Consider the following 25697-nt stretch of genomic DNA (forward strand, 5'->3'; position numbering starts at 1 on the left):
CAACATTCCTCTCGCACACGATTTGTGACATCCTCCACTTGGCCTAAAAATTCAGCTGAAAACATGTTTTAGGTAGGGCTGGGCGATGGGACACATGTTAAGCCATGACATTCGTAGTCTATAATTTGCTGACTTCATCTTACTGAAACTAGGGATTGGCACAACAGGTGATTCATCAATTATCTGATCACTAAGAATTTGAGTTTGTGGGAAGAAGAACAATATGTAGTCATTTATGGGATGATGAGCTGCATCCACTCTATGCCACAACTCCCCCTTGAGAAAAAATATTAATGGATAGACAATTTTAAGGAAAATGCCATTTGGTCATATGAAAGTTTTTCTTTAGAATTATCTGTCATTGTTTTGGGGAAAATAATATTTATCAAAGGTACTAGTGGTATTGCTACTTGACATCGGTGACCACTAAAAAGTGGAGCACTCATAATGGTAATGGTCTAAAAGTGGTATCGAACATCCCTATTAATAGATAATACACCACTTTTTTTTTTTTTTTAAATAAGATAATTTGCATTTGGTTTACCCATTTTGCACCAGGAAATGACTTTTGTCAGGTTTCTGATTGGCTAAAATTGAATGGATCGGCTTTAACAAGATATCAAGCCCAGAAAATGTCAAATATTAAATATTCTGTTAAGAGGTTTTTTTTAGCAGCAAAAAGTAATCCGATTCTCACACGCCAATTCTTTCACTTGCTCAGCTAACAGTGGACAATTTGCACATGTTTGACACATCGCACAACCCTGTTGAAAAGCATGTGATAAAAACACACATGAAGTGACATATTACATAAAATCACACGGCACTGACAAGTGTTGCCACAACGCCAGGCATGTTCAGGCAACACCAAACACAGCTTAAGTTGACATATTTTCACCGACAACAAACTCATGCCGCTAATTTTGCTATTTCACAAGACACATTTGTAGCTTATCAGGAAATTCTGCACAGGACAGACTGCACGGTTGCTATCGCGTGCTACATGAAAGCCACTGACATTTGGGCTTTCCCCTTTCAAACTCACAGGAGGAGGAAGGCAGCAGAGCAGAGAGAGCTGTCCGCTGAACATTACCGAGCATGCTGGGAGCTGCTGAGTGTTGCACCCTGGTAAAGGCTGCCCAGTGTGGATGGGAAATCCATGGGTCGTCACCGTTGTAACAGTGTAAGATATTGGAACAGATCCCTGGGGCATCTGAAATAGAAGTGGACAGAGATTAATGGTAGAATAAATCGTGGCCTCTGTCTAACCCCCACTTTTGCAGTCCACTTCAAAAAATGGAATGCACCTCAAATATACTGGAGAAAAATATGAACACGACTTATTTGGGCAAGGTTTTTTTTATTTGTTTAACTCGCCATCTTGAGCATCAAGTACTTCCTGATGTGCTACCTGCTCGTGTAGATCCACCATGATGGGGTTCTGCTGGGGCAGGTGGGCCGCAGGATGAAGCATGCGTGGCGCTGTGCTGGTGTGGCTGTATTGTCTGGATTCATCTAAAGGAACCTGTTGGTGATGCTGGGTGAAAAGCAGATGATGGAGATTCTCATCCTGGACCAGGGAAGTGTGCAGCACAGGCCTGTCTCGTAGCCCCCACTGGCGTCTCACCGGTGGGCTAGAAGACCAGAAGAAAAAAAAAAAGATACAAGATATCACACCAATGATTCTATTCTATGTACAGTAGGATTGGTTTTATGACCACATGCAAACTCAATATAAATCCGTCCATAAGTTAAAGGGGTAAACATAACCATAATGGAAATTATAAACAATTACGTGTTCAAACAGTTTAAACAGTCAAAACTTGCATGGATCCATCTATGCACCGAAACACGGTACAGTTTGATTTCACATAAAATAATGACCAAAAAAAAAAAAAAACGGCCAAATATTGTATTCAACTGTACCTTCTCCTGAGATGCACAGGGGCGTTACAGGGCTCTCCAAGGAACCTCCTCGGGTTCAAGGGGGCTGTTGGGGGCAGCCTATTTACTGCTACTTCCCATGGTCGCATTGGTGACGTCGTGCAGACGAGTCACTCTCTGGGAAAGGAAACTACACAGTGGAGGAGGCACTTGGATGTTGCCTCCGATTGTCTTAACCCTGTAAAAAAAAAAAGAAAAGAAAAAAGTTTTTAGTAACTCATACAAAAAAGCACATGACTAACCCGTAGCACGGAAGATCGGGGAAAAAAATAAAAAGCAATTGTTGAACTAGAGGTCTTGCAAGTAAGACTGGGCTGTGAATTACATCACAATATCATTCCCAATAACTGCCTCAGGTTGGATTTTGGCATAGATTCTACTAGTTTATAATTTTAGACGTCTGTTCACCGGGACAAAGAGGGTTAGTGAGGCTCTGGTATTTTGTTGACGTCACGTCCAGGTATAGTATAATTATCTGTTTTTTGTGTGTGTTTTTTTTTGTAATTGGTTTTCCACAACAAATCTGCGGCTTATCATTGATAGCAACCGCCACAAGTTCACCTTTACGCAGCGTAATTTAACTCAAATGTGTTGTACACGATATATAGAACCAAATCACATTAGCCAGGAAGCAATGACTTTTACGTTACACTACCAGACTTAAACCATGCCCCTCTAGCACTATAGGCCACATCCTCATAGATGAGCTAGCATCTCCCCAATATAAATGGATATATTTCAATCCAGCAAGAGCAGGCTTTTTGATGCAGTGGTGGATTCTGCCCCGTTGTGCATGTGAAACACCATGTTGTGGCTGTTTGCCCATCCATTTTCAATAGTGCTTGTCCTCACTTGGGTTTAGATAGGCTAGCAGCCTATCCAGATGACTTTAGGCGAGAGGCAGAGTCACCAGCCAACCACAGGGCACATATACACAATCAAGACATTTTAGTGTCTTCTATTAGCTTAACGTGCACGTTCTCAGGAGAAAACTAATGCCTGAAATAAACAATGGTGTGTTTGGTTTCACAATCATTCATATTTAAATAATACCTCCACTCTGACCATTACAGCCCGATTAGCATCATGCAAGGTCTCATCCTTGTGCTGGTTGTAATCACGTCACTGATTTGCACTTACAGAATCAAAGCACTTTGAAGATTAGGGGCCATTCGTTCATTTATTGGTCCCCTTTTAGTACTGGTGCTCATTAACTTGCTTCACAGTCGAGCTACAGGAGGACTCTAAGTGGAGCAAAATTCATGAACATTGCGACCACAGTGGTTACTGACAACCCTCAAATGTGGCTGTGCTTAACAACAACTTGGAGGGGTCAGAAGCTGTCTCCAACCACAAGCCATAACTGAGCCATTATCAGTGAACTGTAGGAAATATGGGGAGAACATACAAACGTCACACAAAGAAAATCTAAATTGAGATTCAAATTCAGAATTTTATAACTGAAAGAGACGACAGCCTTGTCTGCATCTATTACTCACAGTTCACATTTTTCATCTTCAAATGGCAATATTGCTGGTTCTACAGGTGGCGAATTAAACCTAACATATTACAAATGAAAGAGCACAAACTGACGCAAATGAAATTTCTTAATTGTAAAAATCAGCAGTACTATATTCATCAATGGGTGTGCAAAATACTGTAGTAATTTAAAACCAATGTCCGTCCTGTGTTCTTAAATAGGGGTCGCTGTTACATGGCTGAACAAAAACATGGAAGCCATGTGCTCACCAGACAAAGCAACAACAAAAGCTGTAGCGGCGCTCGTTTCCCTTCCGTTTCACTCCACTTTACTTTTGCGCCGCCTTTTCAGAGTACCGTACAAAGCTGTGCACACACGAACCCGCTGTCCTGGAAGCAGGACCTCGTCGGCTGCTGAGAGCTCCTATCTGCCGGGACAAGTCAACGTCCCCTGTTGAAGGAGAGATGAGCTAGCTACGTTAGCAAAGCTATGCTAACGCTTTGTCCAACGGGCTAGTAGCAAGGACAGTCGACAAGCAGACGCGTAACCTCGGGACATCTGTGCTAAAAACAAAAACAAGGCTCTCAAAATAAGAGTTGTACACCCACATGGCATGGACGGAGCTAAATCATAAAACGAGTTGGTGTAGCTTGAGCGCTTACTGTCGTGGCTAGTTTGTGTGCTCAGTGAGAAGGGGAGATGGCAGGTGTTCCGGCTTGCAAAATGCAGTCTCCCATCCACGTATCGTTGAGTCTGACAGCCTCCGAACGACTTAAGTCCCTCGATAGCACACTGTCCCTCGAAGTCAGTCCACAACGGTTTGCTTCGACATATATATCCCAAAAAGTGGCCGACGGTCCTGCTTGCTAACACTGGACGGCTATCAGACGCTTTCCGTTTGCTGCCGAGGGGCTACGACTCCCCAGAATTACTAAAAAAAAAAAAAAAAAAATCACCCGTTAGTGGTAACGTACCCCAAACAGCATTAATGACGTTAAAATAAACGCAAGACGTTCTTTCATAAACGAACTAACGAAGAAAGAAAATCCCGCTTGCCGCGTGCACGTTCCCTACACTGCATTGTTATGGCGAAGCCACGCCCCCGCTTTGTATTGGCCAATCGGAGAGCGGCAAACACAGACAGCCGACGTCCAGACAACGATATGCTGCAACGTACCAACAAACGTTTGTTTTCCTACATGGAAACAAAAGATGACCGCGATAAACAAGTGGCTCAACTAGAAACGTGTTGTTTGTGTGCGCATGTTTGTTCAATCGACGTGTGGATAAAGTGAGCCTACGTTACGTTGTCCAAGTACTGTACACACTTTCAGAACAGTTACATTAGTTACAGTGAAACTAACTGTAATCTAGCTAGCAAACGCAACATGATTTGCACAGTTTGAAGACACTTCGAAGCGACATGGTTGCTACCTCAATAAGCGTAAAAATATTAATCATACAAATTTTCAGCCCTTTCTTTCTTTCTAATCCTACAGTATTTTAAATTGTTACTGTATGGGTCCAATCGGTTTACGTGAGTGGCCACGGTGTCCTTTGAGGACTATCCAGTCGGTTATGTAATTTTGCGACCAAGACAACAACCAGCCTCTATTTCCGCTCTTATACACAGCTATACATGTTGCACACCGGCAAAAGTGGATTGCCCAAAACAATCTTAACAATCATCGCTATAGGCCTCGTTGTCAGGCCCATTTTGTGTGTTTACAGTTAATATGCACCCTCACTGCAAATCTTTAGAGCATATTCCATCATCGGATCCAAGTAAACTTCAAACCACGTAGCTCACCGATGACAGCCTCTTTAGCTCGATGTAAACATTACAACATCGCACCCAGCAGCAGCAAAACAAGGAGGGGCTGTGGGAGGTTAAGCCTAATGAGCGCCATAATAACAACACGTCTTCATTTCCAGTCTCAACAACATTTCTAGCAATCTACCGCGGTATCTCGTGTGGTCATTACCTGATTGTTAATGTGCAAACATCCAATCGCTGGCTATTTCCCTTGCAATGTTCACATCTCGTCAGTCAAGCGTTTTCCTGGTGGTTAGATGTCCCCGCGTGGAACTTTCCGTGATTTTCCACCAGTGCAGTGAAATAAAACGCGCTATAAAATACAAATCCTGTCAGACATCTCGTAAGAGCTCGGCGTGTGTGCACACAATGTGACTTTATGTCTTTGCAGCGAGCCGTGTTCATTCTGCACACGCCATTTTCTGGTTTTGAAAGTCGTAGTCCAGCCCACCGTTGTGATCCTCTTGCACTTCCTTAACTGAACGTCTGCAGAACTCGGCATGCTTTAAACGAATTAAAGATAGAATTATATTAGTCGATAAATAGAGACTTAATCGAAAATAAATGTAGGCACTGGTAAAATAAATAATCAAATGTTTATAAATCGCTTATTTCGTTTTACTCGCCTGTTTATTTTGTGTAGATTTCCCAAATTAGCTTCTTCATCTTTTTTTTTTTTAGATCACCACCTTAATTTATGAATTGATCTTACTCCCAATTGCTTGATCACTTTTAATTACTAGGGTATTTATGCAAATTAGGCCTGGTGTCCCTGCAGGGTGAATTTTTCCCTATACGTCAATTAACCCTTTGTTGCACGATGTCTGCATGGGAGAAAATGACTTAGTTTTTTTTTTTTTTCTCCGTTCACCTTTGATGTTGATTTGGTAGGCCTATAACTAACAAGATAATAATTTAACAAAAATGGCATTTTGCCTTATACCACAGGACACTACAGTATTTTGTAAACAAGCATTTTTCCATATGTCCACTTCAAATAAAAATAAATATTGCCATATTTAAGACAATGGCGGGTTAACAGTAGAAATTTCCCGCGGTGAGAGATTTTACTGATTCCACATGAACTAATATTGCCATGTGCTTGTGCTTCTTTGACATCTTGGATCACACTTCCTGCAAAATATGTAGCAATATTGCTGGTGCAATAATGCTTGCCGATTCAAAGATCTGTTGAGAAACACAACGTCAGACAAGAAACCTCTGTGCATTAGGTGGATCCGGGACAAATGTTAGCCAGTCATGTTGCTTTGCTGCATATTAATTAAAAGTCCAATATTTTGCACTCTATTCAAAATAGGCCTATGTAAATTGGAGCAGGAGCTGTGAAATCAGAAATAATGAAAGGAGTTTCTTTTGTGTGGCTGGATTTGCATTAAAGATCATTTGAGAGGTTCAGGGACATCCAGAGGGAGCTACTGCGCCTTCCAGGGAAGAAGAGGCTTGGACGCATTATTGTTGCCTCACGGAGGAGCTGTTCACCTCTGGTCATATCTAAGTGGATAGAGGTGTAGAATAATAATAATAATAAAAGAAGCGGTGACAGCTTCCCTAGCCTGAAAATGTCATGGTATACTCTAATTAGGTACTCGAGTTTTGCAGCGAAGAGGGTGATGCTTTGGGTTCATTTGTTGAATCTACTGTCACATTGGCCTAAACGTGAACTAGTACAGGCATTAAAACAGTCCTGAAATTATGTATTAAAAAAAAGAATTAAAAAAAATATGTAAAAAAAATTGTACTCATGTCTGGGAAGTGAAAAAAGAGGCATAATGAAAACAACATAGAGGGAGAGAATCCAGCTTTAAAATCTGTAGTAAAAAAAAAAAGCAAACGAGAAGCACAGGAGGGTTAAATTGGACACATAAGTTAGTTTCATAAACTTGGATTTATTGGCACATTACTATTCTCATATCATTGTAAGTGTCTTTCTAGTTTGTGTTTATTGTTGTTTTCCAAAGCAGTGGTATGGTCAGTAGCATGACAGGGAAAGACTGAGTTTCTCTTTATCGGAAGGGCTTCTGCAGTCTTTTATAACCACCACACCTTTTTGATTTGTATTTCTATTGCTTAAAAAGGTGTGCCAGTGATGTGTTCAGTACTGAAAGTCATAAACCAAAGTCTATTGGATAAGATTAAGGGAAGAATATAAAAATGTCCATCATCCAAAATTCTTGTCTAGTTTCATATCCTCAATGTAATAGACGATATTCTAATTTGTGAAATACCCTTGAACATTCTACCCCCCACCCCCACCCCACCCTAAAACGAAAAATATATAAGGCACAATAAATTTAAAAGCCTTACATTTTGTTGTTTTATCCCAAAGACGACACGACCTGGTCATAGTGGTGAAACAATGCATTGTCATGGAAAGGTGAAATGCTGTGCTTTTGTTTTGAAACAAAATGGTGGCTTGTGACTGAAGCCAGTGTGTACCAGAGTAACACTTGTTTGTGTGAAGCTCTTTCTTTGGGAGGGCTTTATCGGGAAGAGCTCATTAGGGAGGTTCTCTGGCAAGTGATTCATCAGAATGCTTGAATGATGATACATATTGTTAGGGTCCAAGCTCCCATTCAGTGCAGCCCTTTTGTTGGGGGGGGGCTTCTACATTGGATACTGTAGAGCCAGTTTGGAACCTTGCCATGTTATCCTGCTGACAGGGCGCCGTCTCTCACGATTCCCTTCCCACATATTATGTGTGAGAGAAAGCAACAGTGGAAAACTTGATCAGCTGTGTCGTTTTACATTGAGTGAGATGCTTTTTGGTGTTTTTATTGCCTCCGCGCCCACGGAGGATGAATGCCGACACGTCATTGGCTCTTTTCTGTGTTAATCATTTATATTTATAGAGACGGTTATCACTAGAAGGAACAAGAGCCAAAGGTCTTCTTATAACATTGGAGGGAGAAAAGTCTTCGGTGTGTGTCGCCAGGTAAGTCTGATTACAGAATTGGTAAAACTGGTCAAATTAAATGTGATCAAGTGCTAGAGGTGTGTAGAATTTACTGTTAATACATTTGGTATGATTATAAGCCGCTAAAATAAAGATAATTAAATCATTGCTCATTTTCATGAATTGTATTTTACTTATACTCTAGTCTAGGTTGTATTTGGTTATATATTACATCAAAGTCCTTATTATATATTTTTTTGATTAACTTAAATGATGTTACTCCTGAAATTCAATTAATGCTTTTGTAGCAAGCAATCTGAGATTTTTCAGAACAGTTTCCGTTTACCGTCAGATTCATATTACCATCAATTCATGGACAACGCTAATCTGCACTAATGTTGATGACACAATAATTAATAAAGTGATTGCAATGGCAAAACATGCTTTCATTTAAAAATCCTCCAAGTCAAAAATACATCTTCAATGTCATTATGTATGGACATATAAAAACAGGCAATCACATTCACTCTCACATTTACATGCTGCCTTGCTAAAGTCAGGTGACTGTACCATTACACCACCAGTGACTTTTTAAAAATGTATTTATTTATACAATATTATATAATTATAGTATATCACAAAAAAATATACAATATGTCATTCGGTGATTAGTTGGTCACAACGCTTGTATTTGTATTAAAATTGTGCTCTTCTTTTAAAATGTCTATTTGAATACTAAGCATTTTGAATGTGGGAGCTATTACACTGAGTTAGAAACCAACTAAAATATGACTCTGTGATAAATATAACCCTCTATATATACACATCACAAGAACTATGACACAATACATTAGCATTACAAATTCTCATATTCCATGCAAATAGTTTTGATAACCGACCGATCTGACCAGTAGTTTAAAAGTCATGTCATGATTTAAAAACACATCTCTGAAATTACTTTACAGCGTCTTTAAAAATCAAGTATTTTTTTCCCCCTCTGGCTAACATATCTGCTATCAAAAAGGAGGATTATTATTTTCATTTAATTTTTGTAGCCATGGAGTGGATCCCTGGAGGTGTCCTACTTCTGTGTTTCATCAGCCTAACCAATGGTGGGTATTGGTTTATTGACTTACTTATTTATGACAAAAACTCTACAGTATGTACCACTATTGAGAATTTTGTGTGTTTTATTTTTAATAGCACAAAATAGTCCTACAATTACCACTGCATTCGCAAGCGTGTGCGAAGATGCTCCTGAAGGTAGGTTTTCCTACATTTTGTTCACATTGTTGCTCTACTAGCTACTACCGATTAACGACAACATCTCCACAGGTGCCCATGCATTCAAAATAGATGCAACAGATAAAGATAACGACCCGTTGAAATATTCACTCTACGGAGAAAATGCCTTGTACTTCAGTGTGGACCGTGATACCGGAAATGTGATTGTTTCAAGGACGCTTGATAGAGAGGTATAAATTCTTTTTTTCTTCTCTTTTTTTAATCACACTTTCAATTATGTTAAATTGGGTTCAGCCAAAACTTGCATTTTCTCTTTTTTTTCCTAGACTACTGATGTATTGCAGCTTGGAATTTCAGTTTCAGATGGTGGTGCTTTTGTGAGTTAATCTGAATACCTTATTTTTTTTTATTTTATTTAAAAAACAAAAACATTTAAAATCAGTCCAGCAGTATCACATATTGCAATCTGTTTCAGGCACAAAGATTAATACCCGTACGTTTGCTGGAAGCCAATGACAATAGACCCATTTTTCAAGGGTCTAATTTTGAAATCTCAGTGAAAGAGGTTTGTCAGACATCTTTTATTTAGTTATCTTAATTCATCATATTTTTACTACAATAACAATAGATAAATAAGCATTTCTATGTATTAGTGTTTGTGTCTATCTGCCCGACATCACCAATACAATGTAATGATTACATGATGAATTATGGTCACAAATCTGCTATTATATAAGTAGGGATGCTGTTATTGTGTTACATTATTATAACCATCCTCAATCATCATTAAAAATGTATATAATTGTAGGCTGATCATTTCTTCCCCTCCATCTTCTCTCTTAGAATACTGCACCAGGTACAAGTCTTTTTAGAGTGCTGGCCACTGACGACGACATTTTAACAGGTGGTCAGGTTAAATATAGCATTGCTGAAGTGAGTATCATCTCAAATTTACAGCGTGTCTATAATAATTATTATTCCACAGTTTTCCATAAACGTCAGTGAATTAAAATGGACTCATTATTTTTCAGGTTAACCCGAGTAATGGCTTGAGTCTGTTTAGTATTAGTCCCACATCTGGTGATGTCACATTGACTGGGACACTAAATTTCACAGGACTGAGTAGCTATTATCGTTTGAAGATTAATGCAACTGTGAGTATTCATTTTATCGGTCGGATTGCCTTTTCAAAATTAGGTGAGGGATTTACACAGGGGCTTTGAACCATGTTTACAATGAACCCTGAAAGGGACAATGTGTAGAATTCATTTTAATTTCAATAATATGGTTCTGCCATATCGACGTACACTAAAAAAAAGTATTATCATAACAAATTCGGAATTCATCATCATCTTCCATGCATGTATATTAATTTGAGATGTAAAAGTTTGTCTTACCTTTAAATTGTAAAGCCTATCAAACAATTTTCATGTTTCATTGGGAACAATTCTTTAATCTGTTTTTGGGCAATCCTGACCCTTATGTTTTGTTTTTCAACAAATAACAAATTTACCAGCCTAGAAATATTTGCATTGTTTATAAAAGCAGGGAAATGTTTACAACAGAATTTGGACTTTCGACATTTCCCATTACAGGATGGTGGGGGCAAATGTTATTACAGCGAGATGAATTATTACTCGAGCGTTGCTTATTACATTATTACCGTTGTGGACGTCCCGGATCTCAACCCCAAATTCTTGGGCATACCCTACATCGCGAGTGTTGATGAAAATTCTGCGGTGGTGAGTTCCTGCTTATCTGCATATGCGTTGAAGAAACGAGTCATGCTTTCTGCAGTATTGCATATTTGAACTCTAATCTGAAAAGGTATTTTATCTTTGATAGGACCATTCTGTTTATACCGTGACAGCCATAGACCAAGACACAGACATCAACGACAAGATTATCTATAGCATTGAAGGTGAGGTTTAAAAAAAAGTATTACTGTTTGCTTTCAATGAAGAAGAGTGAAACGATGTCTTCCCAACCACCCCCTCTACCGCCCATGTTTCACAGATTCCACTGTAGATGGCCTCTTTAAAATCTCGAGCAATGACGGCATTATTTATGTGGCGTCGGAAATTGACAGAGAACAGATTGGTGATGTTGTTACCATGACTATCAAGGTATATGATGTTTGAAGTTATTAGTAACATAAGAATGGGGTCTGCAAGACCACTAGTCATCATTAATAAATAGATAATGTATTACGTCTCCTCATACTTTGTGACCTCAGGCCACTGAGTCCCAGCTCGACATCCACGGGGTGGCTGCCAGCACCACGGCTCCAATACAAATCAACATCAATGACGTCAATGACAACAAACCAGAGTTTTACAAATGTGAAGGCGAAGGAGAGCTGCCAATCTGTGATAAAGCAAGTCAATTTGAAGTAGAAGTCGCTGAGCACTCACTGGGAAGTGTGCCTATTAACATGATGGTCAAGGACTTAGATAAGGTAACAACTTCTTACAGGATCTGTCACTCGGAATGCTGCTGATGGTCAAATGAAATCCTATTCTGTCATTTCATAGACGAAAAACATTCAACTGACCCTGAAGGGAGCTAATAAGGACGTGTTTTCTGTTGAGCCTAAATCTTCAATGGTCGACAGTGTTGTTCAACTCGTGGTCAAAGAGCCACAAAAACTAGATTATGAAGTAACACAGCAAATGGTTGTGGAGGTAAGACAAAAGACACAATGACGGACATTTGACTGGACACTCAGTAAGTGCTATGATTTTCCAGCAATGCCACATCACTCAGAGCCACATCATCACTTTTTAATCTGTGGTCTTGCCTTAGAGTATTTCAGGAAAAAACATATGTCGGGACATGCAAAATTTGACGGTGAACCATTTTACTATTTTCTCTGTCCTTGTTATTATGGAAGAGGATTGATAAAATGATCCTTTGAGTTTAAAAAATCTTCCCCACAGGAATAATTTCTAATAAAAAATATGTATTCGATTATATATTTATTTCTTAGTCGAACAATCACTACTTAAAAAAAATCATTAACCATAAAGCTAATGATTTAATTAAACATTTAAAGTAAGTGTAAAAAAAAAAAACGCTTAATAGGGTTGCTTGATTATGGAAAAAATAATAATCACGATTATTTTGGTAATAATTGAAATCACGATTATTTTGGTAATAATTGAAATCACGATTATTCAAATGGTTATTGATTTTTCGTACAAGAAAATGATTACACATTTAAAAATATTAAGACCAATTGAAAAAAAATAGAAAAACTAATTATGTAAAACTTGAAATTGGAGTGCAGCATGTGCACTGTGCAGTAGTAGTAGTATTATTTATTTTTTGGCGCAAAACAAGAAAATGTTTAAACATAAAAAACAAAAAAAAAAATGTTAAGACAAAATTCTTTGAAACACTATAATTATGCAAGTTCCTTTTGGATGAAACAAAATTGACTAAATTAGTCATTTTAAAATGTAAAAATGGTGCAAATGTATGAATTTAAACAACTCAAAAATGATTATTAATTATTTCTTTTTTTTACGATTATGCTTGATTTTGTAATTGTGGAGTGTAATAATTGAAATTGTAATTCAATTTCGATTAATTGCACAGCTCTACCGCTGAATAAAAATGATATAAAATGAAATTACTCACTTTTCTTCTGTGGGGCAGCACAAAAAACATCCATCCATTTTCTGTACTGCTTATCCTCACTAAACAAAAACAAAACAAAAAAACATGTATGCACTGAAACCTCTTTGGTGTCTTCTTTGACTTATTTGGTTTGAAATAAGGTGTTAACTGTGTCATGCCACAGGTGATTGCTAGCGATGCAGAAGAAATCAGCTTTGTTTCCACTGCCACAATTTCTATTACGATAACAGACATCAATGACAACAGTCCCAAATTCCCAAAGGATACTTACTTAAACTTGAAAGTGACTGAGCACTCTGACGTTGGCACCGTAGTGGATACTATCACTGTAAGTCCTTTGAGCTGCATCATCAGTTAAAATCTTCATGTAAGAAAAATAAATAAATAACATATCTATTTACAGGCAGATGATCCTGACACAATGGACAAAGGCAACATCACCTACATGCTCCTCCCAGAAAGCATGTACGTCTAGGTCACACTTCAGTTACTTCAATGAAGACAACGTCTCCTTTTTACTGAGGCCACCAACCAGTCTATATTTGTGTTTCAGACGGACTTATTTTGACGTGGAAGAAAAGACGGGTGTGATTTACGTGAAAAACAAGACGCTGTTGGATCGCGAAGTCAGATCTTTGCACTCTGCCACTCTTCAGGCCAAAGACTCGGATGGCAAGCCTGCCACTGCATTATTAGAGATTATAGTAACGGATATCAACGACCAGCCACCAGTCTTCAACAAAGATTATTATCAGGAGTTTGTTAAAGAGGGTTCACAGCTGGAATTTCAAGTAGAGGTAAGTGACAATTATTCGTCGACTATTTCTTCAAATTTTGAACTTCATACAAACTCCAGTGTTCAGTTTGTTATTGCTGTTCAATGCAATAGAGCACAAAAGGACAGTTTTGCGATTACCCCAAGACATCAAGCAAAGTCACAAATTCACAATACTGCAGCAGATGGTGCTGTTGTGAAGAAATCTTACTGGCTGGGTGATTTTAGAAATAAAAATGGTCAACCATCCATCCATCCATCCATTTTCTTAACCGCTTTTTCCTCACAAGGGTCACGGGGGGCGCTGGAGCCTATCCCAGCTGGCTTCGGGCAGTAGGCGGGGTACACCCTGAACTGGTTGCCAGCCAATCGCAGGGCATTAGACCAGCAAAGGTCCATCGATGGGGGAGGAAGGGCTGCTAAAGAGGTTATCTGGCTGATGACATACTGTACATTTGGGGCAAACAACCGCAGTTAAAAAAACAAACATCCGGGTACCAAATGGTCCATGGACCAGTACTGGGCTGTGGACTGGTGGTTGGGGGCCATTATTCTAGGGTGTCGCCGATTTAAAAAAAAAAAGAATTCTTGCAAAGCATTTCTATCTTGCATCTTTACAAGACGTGCACAAACTGTTTACAGAATGGCGATAAAAGATGATTTCATTTGTTTGGACAATAAAACATAGGGTGCCGTCATGGGGGACAGTTGTAATGGGGTACACCGCACCCCAACTGTAGTTACCCTTCTCTCCTGTGTCCATGTGCTCTATGTGCCCAGGGACACTTCTTCCAATTATGTTGGGTCAGGGCAGTCTACGGTTTTTGAGTGGTGAAAGCACTCACCCGAGTTCAATAATCTCCTTCTGTTAGAGTGATAAGCTCCAATGAAATGTACCGTTCCAATGTGAAGATATTTTTCTCCATTTCCCATCACTTTCAATAGGCGACTGATGCAGATGAGCCAGGCACGTTAAACAGTCAAATCATTTTTGAAATACTGCCAAGCAAGTACAGCAATTACTTCATCATGGACCCCAATACCGGAGTGTTGAAGAACGGGGTTGAACTGGACCGCGAGGCTTTGGATGCTGAGCTGAAGGGCAAGATCGAGCTCAATGTTACTGCCACAGACAAGGGTATGCCTCCCCTGTCCGCCATTGTCAGTATGATCATCAATGTGGAGGTATGGTTGCCATGGTTGAGTTGCTTTGCTGTGTTGTTCTGCAAAACCGCTTTAACATCAATATTTTCCTTGTCATGTATCCAAGGATGTCAATGACAACGCACCAGAATTTAAGAACACCTCATACAAATTCAGTGTCCCAGAGGGGGTAAAGGGTCAGTATACCCTGGTAAATTTTAAGTGTTTATACTTGCAGGTTCTAATGACAATTTCCTGCAACCAGGTGCATTTGTGGGGACAGTCCTGGCTGAAGATTTGGACCAAACAACAGACTTCAACCGGATAGCTCTTCGAATCATCTCGGGGAGTTTTGACAGTTTTAGCATTCTCACCACTTCAGAAGAGCAAGTCTACATGGGAAACATCACAGTGGACCTCGGCATTGATCTGGACTATGAAAGTGCTCGGCGGAAATACACGCTCCAAGTAGAAGCCACGGATCTGGGACAGAAAAAAGCAGTGGTGACGGTGGAGGTTGATGTGTTGGACGTGAATGATGAAAGGCCTGAGTTCTACCCGTCAAAGCCTGCGAAAGTGAAAGAAAACACAACAGAGACTTCAGTCATTGGGACATTTGAGGCGTGGGATAAAGATGGTAACCACTCGCTGACCTATGAGTTCGAGTCCCTCCAATGCAGATGCAATGGCTCTTTGTCACCTTGTGACTGGTTTGTCCTGGAGCCGACAGCAGACGTGCTGGTCAATCCCAAACGCACGGTAGATTATGAACTGTGTAACTTGGCGGTGATGGAGGCTCGGGTGATAGACAAGTACACTGAGAAAGGGGAGAATTACAGTCTCATTGCAGGTCTGCTCACTTAAGGCCTATACATACTCACAGAAAAATGTGTTTTTGTTTCCAGGGCTGTGAGAACAAAATTTGAATTTTTTTCTCATAGCCCTGGTTTGGGGATTTTTTCAGCTAATTTACAACGCATCTCGGTAGAAATGCTTCCTCAGTTGTTGTCCAGCCGTTTTTGCGTGGTTGGTTAGGAATTTGAAATTGTAATGGGCGTAATTGGGGACTGTCCGTCAGACTGTTACTGGCGGACGCCCGTTTTTCTGACGAATGATGAGAAGCTTAAAAAAACCGGACGTCCGTCACTAATCGGGTCAAGTACCGATAGACCTCTCAGTCCATCGCTGATGGAAATCTGTTTTGTTGACAGTTCATCAGTACTGATGGAATGCCCACCTTTGTCTGTTGGTCCTAAAATATTGGTGACAAAGTCGATTACAGTTTGGATTGGCTTCAGAAAACGACAGACGATGACGGAAGGGCGCCCAGAGGGCTGACGAATGACGGACCAGCAAAATGTGTAAATTGTTCACCTCTGGGTAATAGTTTAATGTAGTAAAGCGGAAATGTTGTCCCGTTACTTTTTACCCCGTAAAGAACAAGCACACATTCCTCTATTCTTGTGGAGTATGCATAGGCTTATACACTAACAGCACGTGTTATTGAGTTTAAATACCATCAATTAACATCACCATGTGGCTTTCTTTTTGCAACATTTCAGGACAAATGGAGATCATCATTGAAGACATCAATGACAATGCCCCACAATTCATCTTCACAGATTCTGTCTTTGGTGGGCTATTGCTTTTTTTTTTTTTATTTTTTTTTTAAATGTGATCAACCTTTTTAAAATGTACTTTTACATATATTTCTACGTCTCGGATTTCATGTTCTCAGTCGTTATGTATTTTCAAATTGAAAACTGCTTTGTGTTTCTTTTTAGCCTTCTGAATTTAGAAACAGTCATTGACTGGCATCTGCCCCACTTTCCTGGTGGTCACTGTCATGTCAATCATTACGAGCAGCACACCGATTAATGGGTTCTGTCACATAGTCTGCATGTAATGTAGATGGTACCCTGTGGTTAATATCAGTAATACCTTACTGTACTCTTACTGTAATCACCCTCTCGCTTTAACAAGATTGTTCAAAGTAATTTCTTCCTTCTTTAGTTGTGGTAACAGAGACTGCAAGCAAGGGGACATCAGTCGCGGGAGTCACTGTGAGTATAAAGTACTGGATATATTATCTTCTTGAATGCAATATCATGTTGTTCAATATCTTGATGCTGCCAGGCAACAGACCGAGATACAGAAATCAACGCACAGATTGAGTTTAAAGTAAGTAAAGTGCGATTTGAGGACATCAACAAAAACACAAGTGACACAAGGTCTGTGTTTGAGGCTGTCACCACAGAGCAAAAGGATATTTACGTTGGGATTATTCAGTGAGTGCAAAGTCAGCAGTTTTTGTGCATGACTTTACAGTATTCTGAGCATGTTTGGGTCTTCACACATGCATCTTATTACCAGAGCCACTGAGAGTCTTGATGTCACTTTGAGAGGGAAATATTTTGTGACGGTATCTGCAACCGATTCTGGTGGCCTCTCCACCACTACTACACTGGAGGTGAGTTGAATGGGTCATAACTCCTCTGCAATGAGACTTCAGAATGACTAAACTTCCATTTCAACGTTGCAGATTTTCACAGTTGACACATCTTATAGAGTTGAACTTCAATTTAGACAAACGCGAGACGAGGTTGAACAAAATGAGCCTGCTATCATCAGGTAAGTGGACAATATTTATAGTTTGTCATATTTCACTACCCAAACCAAAAGGGGGCGGTATCATCCCTCTCAGTAAACTCATTTCTTTTATACGACCTGAGGTAAAGGGGTACATTTGCAACAAAACACTCAGTACTATTTTACTATTACCAACCACTCTCATCTCTCCATCTCCAGAACACTTACATCTGCCACCAAAGCTGTGGTTGAGGTCATTTCCATCAAGGAGGACACTTCTGAAGAATCCAGGTGATTTTTTTTTGCTTTTGTGACTTTATCTGATAACTGACTGTGCTCTAAAATGACAGGCTGCTGGGGAAAATGAATGATGAAAACTGTTAGAGCTAATTGTACCCAGTAGGGGGCGCAAATGTTCTTTTAATCAATCATATTGTTGACTTTAACATCTAAAATGTTTATTTGGAATATAAAGCACAGGTTTTTGCATTACTTTCTCACAGGGCTTCAGTTGGTGCAATAATGGTGGCATATTTTCTCTATACCAATGGGACTGCTCTTACGCCAAATAAAGTGGAGTTGATGATTGCGGAACCCCAGCATGCTCAAGCATTGGAAGAGTTAGGCCTCGTGTACATTGTAAGTATTGGGTTTGTTCTGGAAACATCTCTTTTGATGTATCTGTGTATTTTTTTTCCCTCTATCGCGGGTTCCAGGTTTGATGCTTCTTTGTACAGTTTAATAATAACTCTATTTTGGTCTAACTCTTCGTTATATCAGGTACAATGTAACTCCGTTTTGGGCAACTAGATGGCTGCATATAATAGTTAACATTTAACTAATGGGAGAAACTGTGCTTTGTCTCAGATTGATTCATCAGTAATACCTCAGGAGTCTGACCCTCTAAAATTCCTCCCGTATGGCATCATGGCAGGTCTCATGATTGTGCTTGTTGTCCTCATCACGTCACTGGTTTGCACTCGTAGAAAGTAAGTACTTTGCGAGACTAAGGGCTATTCATCCACTCGTTGGTCTACAACTTATCTCATCGACTCTCTTCACTCTCCAGCTACCGGCGGAAGCTCAAGGCAGCAAAAGCCATGAACTCTGCAACCATGGTGGCATCTGACAACCTCAAAAGTGGCCCTGTGGTGCCAGGGACCAACAAGTACACCATGGAGGGGTTAGAAGACAAAACCATCATCCATAACTACGCCATTGTCAATGAACTGTAGAAAGTGTGCTTTGTTTCTAACTCCATGCCATCATTTTTACACCATTAGGGCAAATCCAGTTCTCAATCTCAACATTGACACAGCCATGGTGCTGGACATGGATGGGGAGAGCTCAGATGTAGACAAAGTCAGGTAAATTAAATTGTTGCAAATACTGTACTTGACATGATAAGGAATTAAGATTTAAGTGGAATTAACCGAAGTGATTGAATAATTTAATGGCATGATTGGTTTTGATGATTGTCCCTATATTTCGTAAAAACAATATAAACTGACCTTATTCTTATGTTATATTTTCTCCCCTTTTTCCTCCCGATCCAAGCCTTGACTCTCTGGACTATAGTGATGACAGGAACACACCTGAGAAGGACACAAAATATCTTATGGTAAATACCACATTGGAACCCTCTTCACGTTGTATATTTTAGTATTATAGTGGCCTAATGCTAGAGATGTTCCTCATCATCAGAAAATCCCGGAAGAAGACGAACTGGGGCCCCCTGAGTACATCGAACCGCTGGGTGCAGCTTTGGCTCAACGGAACCAGAAAAAAGGTTCGGACGATCACGGCGTGGGTATCAGAAATCCTTCATTCAGCACAACAGACCTGTGATGTGATCGTGGAAATCAACCACAGATGAGACTGCTCTACAATCACACAACTAAATTGACAATCAAACTGCATCATTGATGGTGTTGAAGACCTACGTTGCTGAGATTCTTGCATACGATGTAAACATTTAAATGATGGACTGACTATTGTGAGGATTTCTTTTCAGCAAAGCTAAAGGGAAAAACCAAAAATGACACCATATTAACAATGTCATAATGCAACACGTGTTTTTACCTATGTTGTTTGAATAAGTTTAACCAGTTAAGTTCATCAAATATTTAAACAAGCGAATTGACTTTTTTCCTCACGTTTTGAGAAACCTCTTACTGTAAATTAGCTGAAATAAGAATAATCATCATCATATTTATTGTCTTGATAAAACACACTTTATACATAGGCCTATACACACATGAAATGAGCTGCATTTACCTTTCACAGTAGTGATTGACACACAGGAAGAGGTGACGCATCCCTTTCAGACTTGTGAGCTGAGGGTCCCAAAATGGCTGCATCTGTTTTTGCTCTCCACTTGAGTTTGAAGTTTGGACTTCAATCTATCTTGCAGTTTTTTTTTTTAATCCACTGTGTTGTACAAAAGGGAAAATTCCTAAACCCCTGTCACGTTCCAAATACACCTAGACCTACCTGTAACTTCTAATTCTAATTTAGGAAAATGTTTGGAGAGAGTTACGAGAGAATCAGAGAAGCAAATTCTTGAGTTCGGCTTCGACTGGCTCCCACGTAACTCTTGATTAATTTTATATGACATTTAAATCATTTATTTTTCAACCCACTCTCACTCTTTCTTATAAACTTAGAAAAGTACCATGCATGTCCTGGCTATAACTGTGGCATTGAGTTTGTTTTGTCACAATATTTTAAACTGCCGTCACACTCATGTAATTAACAAAACATTGGGAAAAGACAAAACATGTTTTGTGCAGACTGTAATCTTTATTTTGGTATTTTCAGATGTTTTAAAGCAGCAATTTGAAAATTGTTTTGCTTTCAAATGAATTGTAACACCCAATGCAACTGATGCTACCCTTGGACCAGGGTTGGGGGATCCAGGTTGAGAAAGTAAAAACTCTTCTACAGATTGGCTTTATCCACATGTCCTTCTACTCAACTGGCAGGTAAACACGCTCGTCTCCAATTGTTGAGTACAAGCACCTGTGGCTAAAGCCAAACTGTTTCAGGAATTTTACTTTCTGGACCTAGACTACCCAACCCTGCCTTTGACATTTAAAAAAAATGTGTATTGCATTGCCTCAGTGGACGACACAAGATTGTATGTATGACAAAATGTGTAAATAGATCTTGTTTGCTGGTGTTTACATTGACTTTTTGTGACTTCATGCAGCGTGAGCTCATTACTAGAAGCATAGAAAAAATTTGTCACATCTAAATGAATGTATGATAAGTGCAATAAATGAATAAACAAATACCTTAAATGGAGATGTGACTATGTCGGCACAGCACTATCACAGACCAACAATTCTGAAACCAAACTACATCAAGATGAGCGTTCGTAAGATAGAGAGATTAGATTGCTTAGTTTTAAAATACAGCTAAATAAGAAAAAAATGCCAAAAATGGCAGTGAGTACGACCCGCATAGCTGAAGTCATAACTTCTGATCATGATTGTGCTCCGATTGATGCATTTATCCACATTTCCACAAAACCAACAAGTCAAAAACCAGTGCCAAATTGAAAAGCAGAGTACGAGACACAAGGCAAAAGCCTGCAATGACATTAGGAACTTCTTCCACGCAACATTTAGATTTGAAGTTCACATCACTCATAAAACTTGCCCTCATTTAACAACACAAAATTCAGTGACCTCTAGGCCACGACTCTGTTCCAGCACCTGTCAATGTAGCTGGTTAGACAGGGCAATTTGCTGTCATGGTTGCATGTTTATGTATGAAGTGCTTTATCAACAATATTTGCTATATAAAGGGACAGTAAAAAGAGCAGAATAGGGTGTGCGCATTGAAGGAGAATAGCAACATTGACATTAAAATACAGTGGAACCTCCTCGATTGAACACGGCAAACGTGATGGTAGTTGTGAACATTGCTATCTATCTATCTCTTTTTTTTATTATTATTATTTTTTAGAGGAGATGCTAATATACCCAACACGTTTGCTTTGCTAGCATGCCGATAACATTAATGACTACTGGCATATTTTTACTGCGCTGAAAACATTAGTTCAACGTATTTCACAAACAACAGTTGAGCATACATCACCTACCAAACAAAGCAACCGTGAAGAACAAGATGTGTTCCACTACCTACACTAGCTGACGTCGGTTGAAAGTCGGACTTCTGGATTGTTGCCGACAGACAAAACCTAAATTAAACAATTCCAGCAATAATGTTAAAATCCACTAGGTGACGCTGTTCTGCTAACGTCTTCTTGTTCTCTGTCCAGTGCGTGTTTGTCGAGCGTCTTCACAGGGTAAGTTAGCAGTTTCTGTTTACAATCATATCATAGAGAATAATTCTAAAATAGCACTTCAAAATAAAGATAACAATAATAGTAACATAATCACCTGAAGCTTTAATGAAGGTTTTATGATGGCTACAGTTTCAGCCTGACTGTGGCAAAGCTGGAACATATTGCAGCTAATGACTTCTCTCAAAATTCACAACAGGTGTTTGATCCTGTCTGTGACTTCCAGTCTAGTTGATAACTCGCTGAGCTCCATTTCTCCAGAGAACATTCTATTTGAAGCCTTCTAACTGTGAGTATTGTCCAATTGTTATACTGTATGTCATTTTGGTCTCGTGAAGTCAAACAGTTAACAACATGATGAAGAAGAGTGCTTAAATAATTTTGAATTGAAGCGCTAAGTATCAAACACCTGCTGTGAATTTTCTATTCAGCTCCTTATTAGAGAAAAGCATGTTGTAAAAAAAAAAAACGTAAAATAAAATATTGAACAGTCAAGTGAATACTTGACTCATTGAGTCATTTTTAACGGCAAAAAGTTAATATTTTGACCAGAATTAATTTGATAATTTTATTATTTAAAACAAATATATTTTTTCACTTGCTGTTGACTAAAAATGACATCACCTATGCTGAGGAAGTAGGTAACGGCCAATCATGGCTCAGTTTGCTGACCAAACCCAGAAAACAGGTGAGCCATGATTGGTCGTTACCTACTTCCTCAGCACAGGCGATGTCATCTTAAGTTGACAGCAAGTGGAAAATTTTAGCTTTTAAAGGCATTAATTGTACATGAAAAATAATGTTATCAAATTAATTCTGGACAAAGTCCTAACATTTTACTGCTGAAAATGGCTCAATAAGTCAAGTATCCGTTTAAAGGTCAAATTAAGTTGATCTGCAAAGATTGTATTGGATGTTAGGTTAATCCTGAAATGTCATTTAAAAGCTGAACATCCCAATATTTTTGGAAGTGTTTGTTCTGGAAACAATAGCATCATGAAATGGATTGTGTTCAACTTTGGAGGTCCCACTTTATCACATGAAAGAAAGTCAATAGAATGCATGGCCAAGGAATGAGGCATCATGCAGTCCCCTGCCACCCTTCACCCCAACGTCGCCTGTAATCGGCGCCAGCTCACTAAAACCTTAAACACGCTGGGTGGCGGTGATGGATCATCATTAACCTTCTCTTAAGTCACTCTGTGGTGTGCGCTCGAGAGCAGCAATGTGGCTGCTGCATGTTCTCCATCAGGAGCCGAAATGGGTTTCTCCTGTTACGGCCCACTTTGTCGTCCCGCCCTCTCCTCTTCCCTGCCCGGCACCTGCCCGACCCTCCCTGGGCTGCCTCGTAGGCCAGCGGTGTGGCCGATGGGTTGAGGGGCGGAGGGGGAGGTAACGAGGGCTGCTTCTTCTGCTTCTTCACCTGTTTCTCCAGGTGCTTCTGAATGGCAGAACCCAACACGGCCACTTCCACCACCGCCCCGTACACCTCCCACGTCATACCCTTATCGTCCCAGCTCACCTCCTGCACCACCTCCTCACTCTTCTCCTTGCAGTTGTTTTCCTCTTCATCTTCTGCCACATTTTCCTCAGTCACTTCTTCCTTTTCCTCTTCTGCCTTCTCATCCTCTTCCTCCTCGTCGTTGTTTTTCACCGTGCCGGCTTCTTCTTGTCCGATCTCAGGAAAAGTCGTAACGGTGGGCGTTCTCGGCGTCATGGGTGCCGTAGCAACCGAGCGGTACTCCACTTGCGGACCCACTTGTATCTCTGCGTCTGTCGTCCGGGCCACGCTTCTTTCGCAATGACTTGGAAAGTTGAAGGCCCGGTCGCCCTCAGGAGGGGTCATAGGACTGGTGGCTGCGGAGTGACACTGCGCCACCTCCAGACTCACCTGCGTGCGGATGTTATGGCAGCCGTCGGGAGCTGGAGATTCCGGGACAGGCGGCTTTGACACTTTTTCCCCCTCGTGTGTAACTTGTTTGATATCTGGTTTTAGGGGCGTTTGGTTTGCGCAAACTGACGTATCGCTTGTTTGCGTTTGGCTTTGAGTAGGATTTGCGTTTGATCCCTGATCAGAATCAGCAGCTGTTAAGGCATTTTCCTCCCTCTTAAAATCCTTGTCATTTTCTATCTTGATCATCTCTAGGGGATTACAAGATGACTCCTCACGTTCTCTCTCTTCTATCTCATCGAGATCATAGTGGGTCACTAAGATGGTAATGTCTTGGTCCATACTCCCCATCCGTTGTTGCTTAGACTGGCGATTGCTATCTTCCACGTGTGGCTCTAAAGAACAGGCGGCGCTTTCTGTAGAAGAGTTAATGATTGTGTCAGACTCGGCTTCTGCTGGACTTTTTGTCGTGGGAGTAATCGTTTGCGTCCCACTCCCAGCGAGTGCCGGGAAAGCTGTGGTGGAGGGTGTCTTTGGAGTCATGGGAGACGTGGCCACGGAGCAAAACTCCACTTGCTGACCCACCTGCATTCCGGCATCTGCTCCAGATCTCCGTAAGGAGCTTGGGAAAATGAATGAATGACCACCCTCAGCGGGGGTCATGGGGCTTGTGGCAGCTGAGTGACACTGGACCACCTCCAGGCTGACCTGCGTGCGCATATGGTGCTGCCCAAAAGGTGCAGGGGAATTTGGGTCAGAGGGGTCTGCGGTAGATGGCAAAGAAAACAAGATGTTTTCGGCCATGTCGCCAAGGATTTGAACGGGATCGTCTCCACAGTTGGTTGTTGTCCTGTCACTCGCAGATTGTTGTTTCGAATTGACAGCTTCAGTCTGCTCACCGTCTTTCACGCTTGTAAAATCCGACTGCAGACTATTATCGCAAACATTCGCTGATTGTGCTTCCTCTATTTTCTCCACAAAACTCTCGTCGTCATCATCGCCAGTGCTGACACTGTGGAGCAGTTCTGTCTGACCACCCCCTCGACCTGTTGATTCTTGATTGGTGCTCATGAGAGGTCCTTCAAGCGTGGGGTCTCCATCCGAACGCTCGCTATTCTCTTTTCCGAATCCTCTCGTCTCATCTTTAAGACTTCCCATTTTTTCACGATGTTCCTGCAGGGAAAAAAAACACAGTGCTGATCGATATTCTGTATACACATATATTTTACTAACCAGCACATTATGTAATCAGACAAATATCTGCTTTCTATTGTTTTCTTTGTGATGTTAAATTTGCAAAAATCATCAAATTTGATATTATAAACTGAGATGCACATTTATATTTTGCACAACATACCTCTGTCTAGTCTCTCTCACTTGATATGCTTAAATTTCAACATTAAACAAATTGCTAAATGTATATCATCAATATATTCAATCAAGAGCAACGTGGCTGAAATTAGAATAGCAAAAAAACAAACGCAATATGATAAAACAAAGAGCAGGAGACGTACCTGAGCAGTCGATTCAGACTAAAGAAGCCCCTGCCATACAATCTGTCACATTCAGGTCAAACATGGTCCAAACTTCATGTTGATGGACACTTTCTATTGACGGTGTTCGATCTTGTTGCTCTTGACTGGTCGCGACCGCTGTGGCTACAGGTTTGTCTGTAGAAGAATCTGTCTGAGGCAATCGTCGCTCTTGAAGCTGTGGCTGCCGTTGCCTGTTGAAAAGCTTCACATTTCCAGTTTCCCTGGAAACCACACTCGGGTTTGTGGTGAGTGGTAATGTAAGGGGGGGGGGGGGCGGGTAAATCTATGTTAGGCTCTCATCGACTCATCAATTCATAATAATTAACGTCTCATTCAGGGTTTGCTGGGGTTCAACAATGGGATGTGCAACAGTTATCTGGGGATTTGATCGGCTTCTGAAGGGAAGGTGAA

General features: G+C 40.3%; 3 protein-coding genes and 1 long non-coding RNA gene across 12 annotated transcripts in view; 2 read left to right on the top strand and 2 right to left on the bottom strand.

The window, feature by feature from the left end:
• rnf44 (ring finger protein 44) overlaps window positions 1–21755 on the bottom strand; it is a 29240-nt gene extending 7485 nt beyond the window's left edge. Inside the window, exons 1-4 of one of the 7 annotated variants that reach the window (XM_077577936.1) lie at window positions 21657–21755; window positions 1927–2122; window positions 1412–1634; window positions 1046–1213 (exon numbers count right to left, since the gene is read on the bottom strand). In XM_077577936.1, coding sequence (XP_077434062.1) covers window positions 1046–1213; window positions 1412–1634; window positions 1927–2033 — 498 coding nt within the window. In that variant the 5' untranslated portion in view covers window positions 2034–2122; window positions 21657–21755. Of the gene's footprint in view, window positions 1–1045; window positions 1214–1411; window positions 1635–1926; window positions 2123–4032; window positions 4052–4086; window positions 4563–5234; window positions 5359–5409; window positions 5699–21656 lie in introns of those variants that run through there. The other 6 variants (XM_077577934.1, XM_077577940.1, XM_077577939.1 and 3 more) reach the window with 6 other exon arrangements.
• cdhr2 (cadherin related family member 2) lies at window positions 7943–20720 on the top strand. Its single transcript, XM_077577931.1, has 31 exons — window positions 7943–8193; window positions 9210–9266; window positions 9358–9417; window positions 9490–9629; window positions 9726–9776; window positions 9875–9964; window positions 10243–10332; window positions 10431–10553; window positions 10995–11141; window positions 11245–11320; window positions 11416–11525; window positions 11636–11857; window positions 11934–12083; window positions 13205–13369; window positions 13445–13506; window positions 13595–13838; window positions 14762–15001; window positions 15087–15156; window positions 15225–15809; window positions 16522–16593; window positions 16973–17022; window positions 17096–17247; window positions 17333–17429; window positions 17502–17590; window positions 17768–17839; window positions 18052–18187; window positions 18416–18537; window positions 18618–18731; window positions 18832–18915; window positions 19106–19169; window positions 19253–20720. Exons 2-31 carry the CDS (start codon window positions 9212–9214, stop codon window positions 19394–19396), a joined length of 3876 nt encoding a protein of 1291 aa, XP_077434057.1. The 5' UTR covers window positions 7943–8193; window positions 9210–9211; the 3' UTR covers window positions 19397–20720.
• Window positions 21756–21794: 39 nt separating the features above from the next.
• Window positions 21795–25697, top strand: part of LOC144059095 (uncharacterized) — a 101666-nt gene continuing 97763 nt past the window's right edge. For all 3 annotated transcript variants that reach the window (XR_013295564.1, XR_013295563.1, XR_013295565.1), the window contains exons 1-2: window positions 21795–21863; window positions 22060–22149. This is a non-coding gene — a long non-coding RNA (uncharacterized LOC144059095). The remainder of the gene's footprint in view (window positions 21864–22059; window positions 22150–25697) is intronic.
• gprin1 (G protein regulated inducer of neurite outgrowth 1) lies at window positions 22589–25466 on the bottom strand. The gene is made up of 2 exons (XM_077577933.1): window positions 25266–25466; window positions 22589–24924 (listed from the first exon to the last, which is right to left on the bottom strand). Exon 2 carries the CDS (start codon window positions 24907–24909, stop codon window positions 23056–23058), a length of 1854 nt encoding a protein of 617 aa, XP_077434059.1. The 5' UTR covers window positions 24910–24924; window positions 25266–25466; the 3' UTR covers window positions 22589–23055.

This window comes from Vanacampus margaritifer, chromosome 10 (genome assembly GCF_051991255.1).
Source record: "Vanacampus margaritifer isolate UIUO_Vmar chromosome 10, RoL_Vmar_1.0, whole genome shotgun sequence".
In the NCBI taxonomy this organism is placed as follows: domain Eukaryota; kingdom Metazoa; phylum Chordata; class Actinopteri; order Syngnathiformes; family Syngnathidae; genus Vanacampus; species Vanacampus margaritifer.

What these genes read in the sequence shown, in the direction of transcription:
- cdhr2 (XM_077577931.1), top strand. Translation starts at nt 9,212, where the DNA reads ATGGAGTGGATCCCTGGAGGTGTCCTACTTCTGTGTTTCATCAGCCTA. An exon ending in GAATTACAGTCTCATTGCAG is followed by an intron (nt 15,810 to 16,521) that starts GTCTGCTCACTT and finishes GCAACATTTCAG; the next exon opens with GACAAATGGAGATCATCATT. An exon ending in AGGACACAAAATATCTTATG is followed by an intron (nt 19,170 to 19,252) that starts GTAAATACCACA and finishes CCTCATCATCAG; the next exon opens with AAAATCCCGGAAGAAGACGA.
- gprin1 (XM_077577933.1), bottom strand. Translation starts at nt 24,909, where the DNA reads ATGGGAAGTCTTAAAGATGAGACGAGAGGATTCGGAAAAGAGAATAGC.